The following is a 1,054-nucleotide window of genomic DNA, read 5'->3' on the forward strand; positions in this document are numbered from 1 at the left end:
GACGTTCAGCGTTGTTTTGTGGACGTCAGCCTTTAGGCAGGTAAGGAAGGAAGCCAGGAAGGAAAGGAAGGGAAGAAAGGGAAGGATGGGAAGACAGAGGGAAGGAAAGGAAGAAAAGCGAACAGCTCTGTCCATCAGAGGGAAGGGGAGGAAAGGAAGAAAAGCGAACAGCTCTGTCCATCATTGCCTGCACAGAGAGAAGACGCGAGGGACGCGGGACCCCAGAGCCCTTTACCACACGGGGCTCGGCGCCCGGTGCCCGCCCCCAGCCCCTCGGGCCATGGGGAGGTGCGGCTCCAGCCTTGCCTTTCCCGGAGCGCCAGGCCTGCCCCTGCGGCCGCAAAGGGCCGCTCTCCTAGCCCCGTGTCAGGGGCCCGCGCGTGCCCCATCCCCGTTCCCGGGGACCGCTGTTCCCCAGCCCCGGGACGGCGCATCCCCCGCCCGCTCCCGGGGCGCCCGGGGGCCGCCGGGCCATTTTTTTCTCAATGAACGCTCCGCCCGCCCCGCCCCCGGACATTTGCATAACGAGGGCTGCCGGGCACGCCATTGGCTGCCGGCGGGCGCGCTCGGGCGTGACGTCAGCGCTCGCTGGGTAATGCCTGCGTTGTGGCGGGTAGTTGGAGCCGGCAAAGCCCGCGCAGCGGCGGCGGCGGCTCCGGCATCCCGGAGCTCCCCGAGCGAACCTGCCCGGCAGCCCCGAGCTCCCCGGGCGGACCGGCCTCTCCTGCGGACCTGCGCCGGCATCGCGCTCCGCGGGCGCAGGACGGGGCGCTGCCGACCCTCCGCGGGTCATGGCCGGGCGCAGGCTGCCCGCCCGCCTCCTGGCCGCCGCCTGCCTCGCCCTGAGCTTGGCCCCGGGGGCGGCGGGGCCGCGGGAGAGCCCCGGCCTGTCGCGGCTGCAGAGGAGGAGCCTGGCGGTGGACTTCGTGGTGCCCTCGCTGTTTCGCACCTACGTGCGGGAGCTGGTGCTGGGGCCGCCGGGGCGCGGCGCGGCGCGGTGCCGCCTGCGCCTGGACTGCGCGCCCCTGCTCCGCGCCGCCCGCGGGGCGCTGCC

At 73.0% G+C, this 1,054-nt stretch overlaps 1 protein-coding gene across 1 annotated transcript in view; it reads left to right on the forward strand.

Moving 5' to 3' along the window:
- Positions 1-706: 706 nt before the first annotated feature.
- The window catches only part of ALK (ALK receptor tyrosine kinase), a 313,264-nt gene continuing 312,916 nt past the window's right edge, over positions 707-1,054 (forward strand). Inside the window, exon 1 of the mRNA XM_027696652.1 lies at positions 707-1,054. Coding sequence (XP_027552453.1) covers positions 792-1,054 — 263 coding nt within the window. The 5' untranslated portion in view covers positions 707-791.

Source organism: Neopelma chrysocephalum, unplaced genomic scaffold (genome assembly GCF_003984885.1).
Source record: "Neopelma chrysocephalum unplaced genomic scaffold, ASM398488v2 Primary Assembly neopelma1_108, whole genome shotgun sequence".
Lineage (NCBI taxonomy): Eukaryota > Metazoa > Chordata > Aves > Passeriformes > Pipridae > Neopelma > Neopelma chrysocephalum.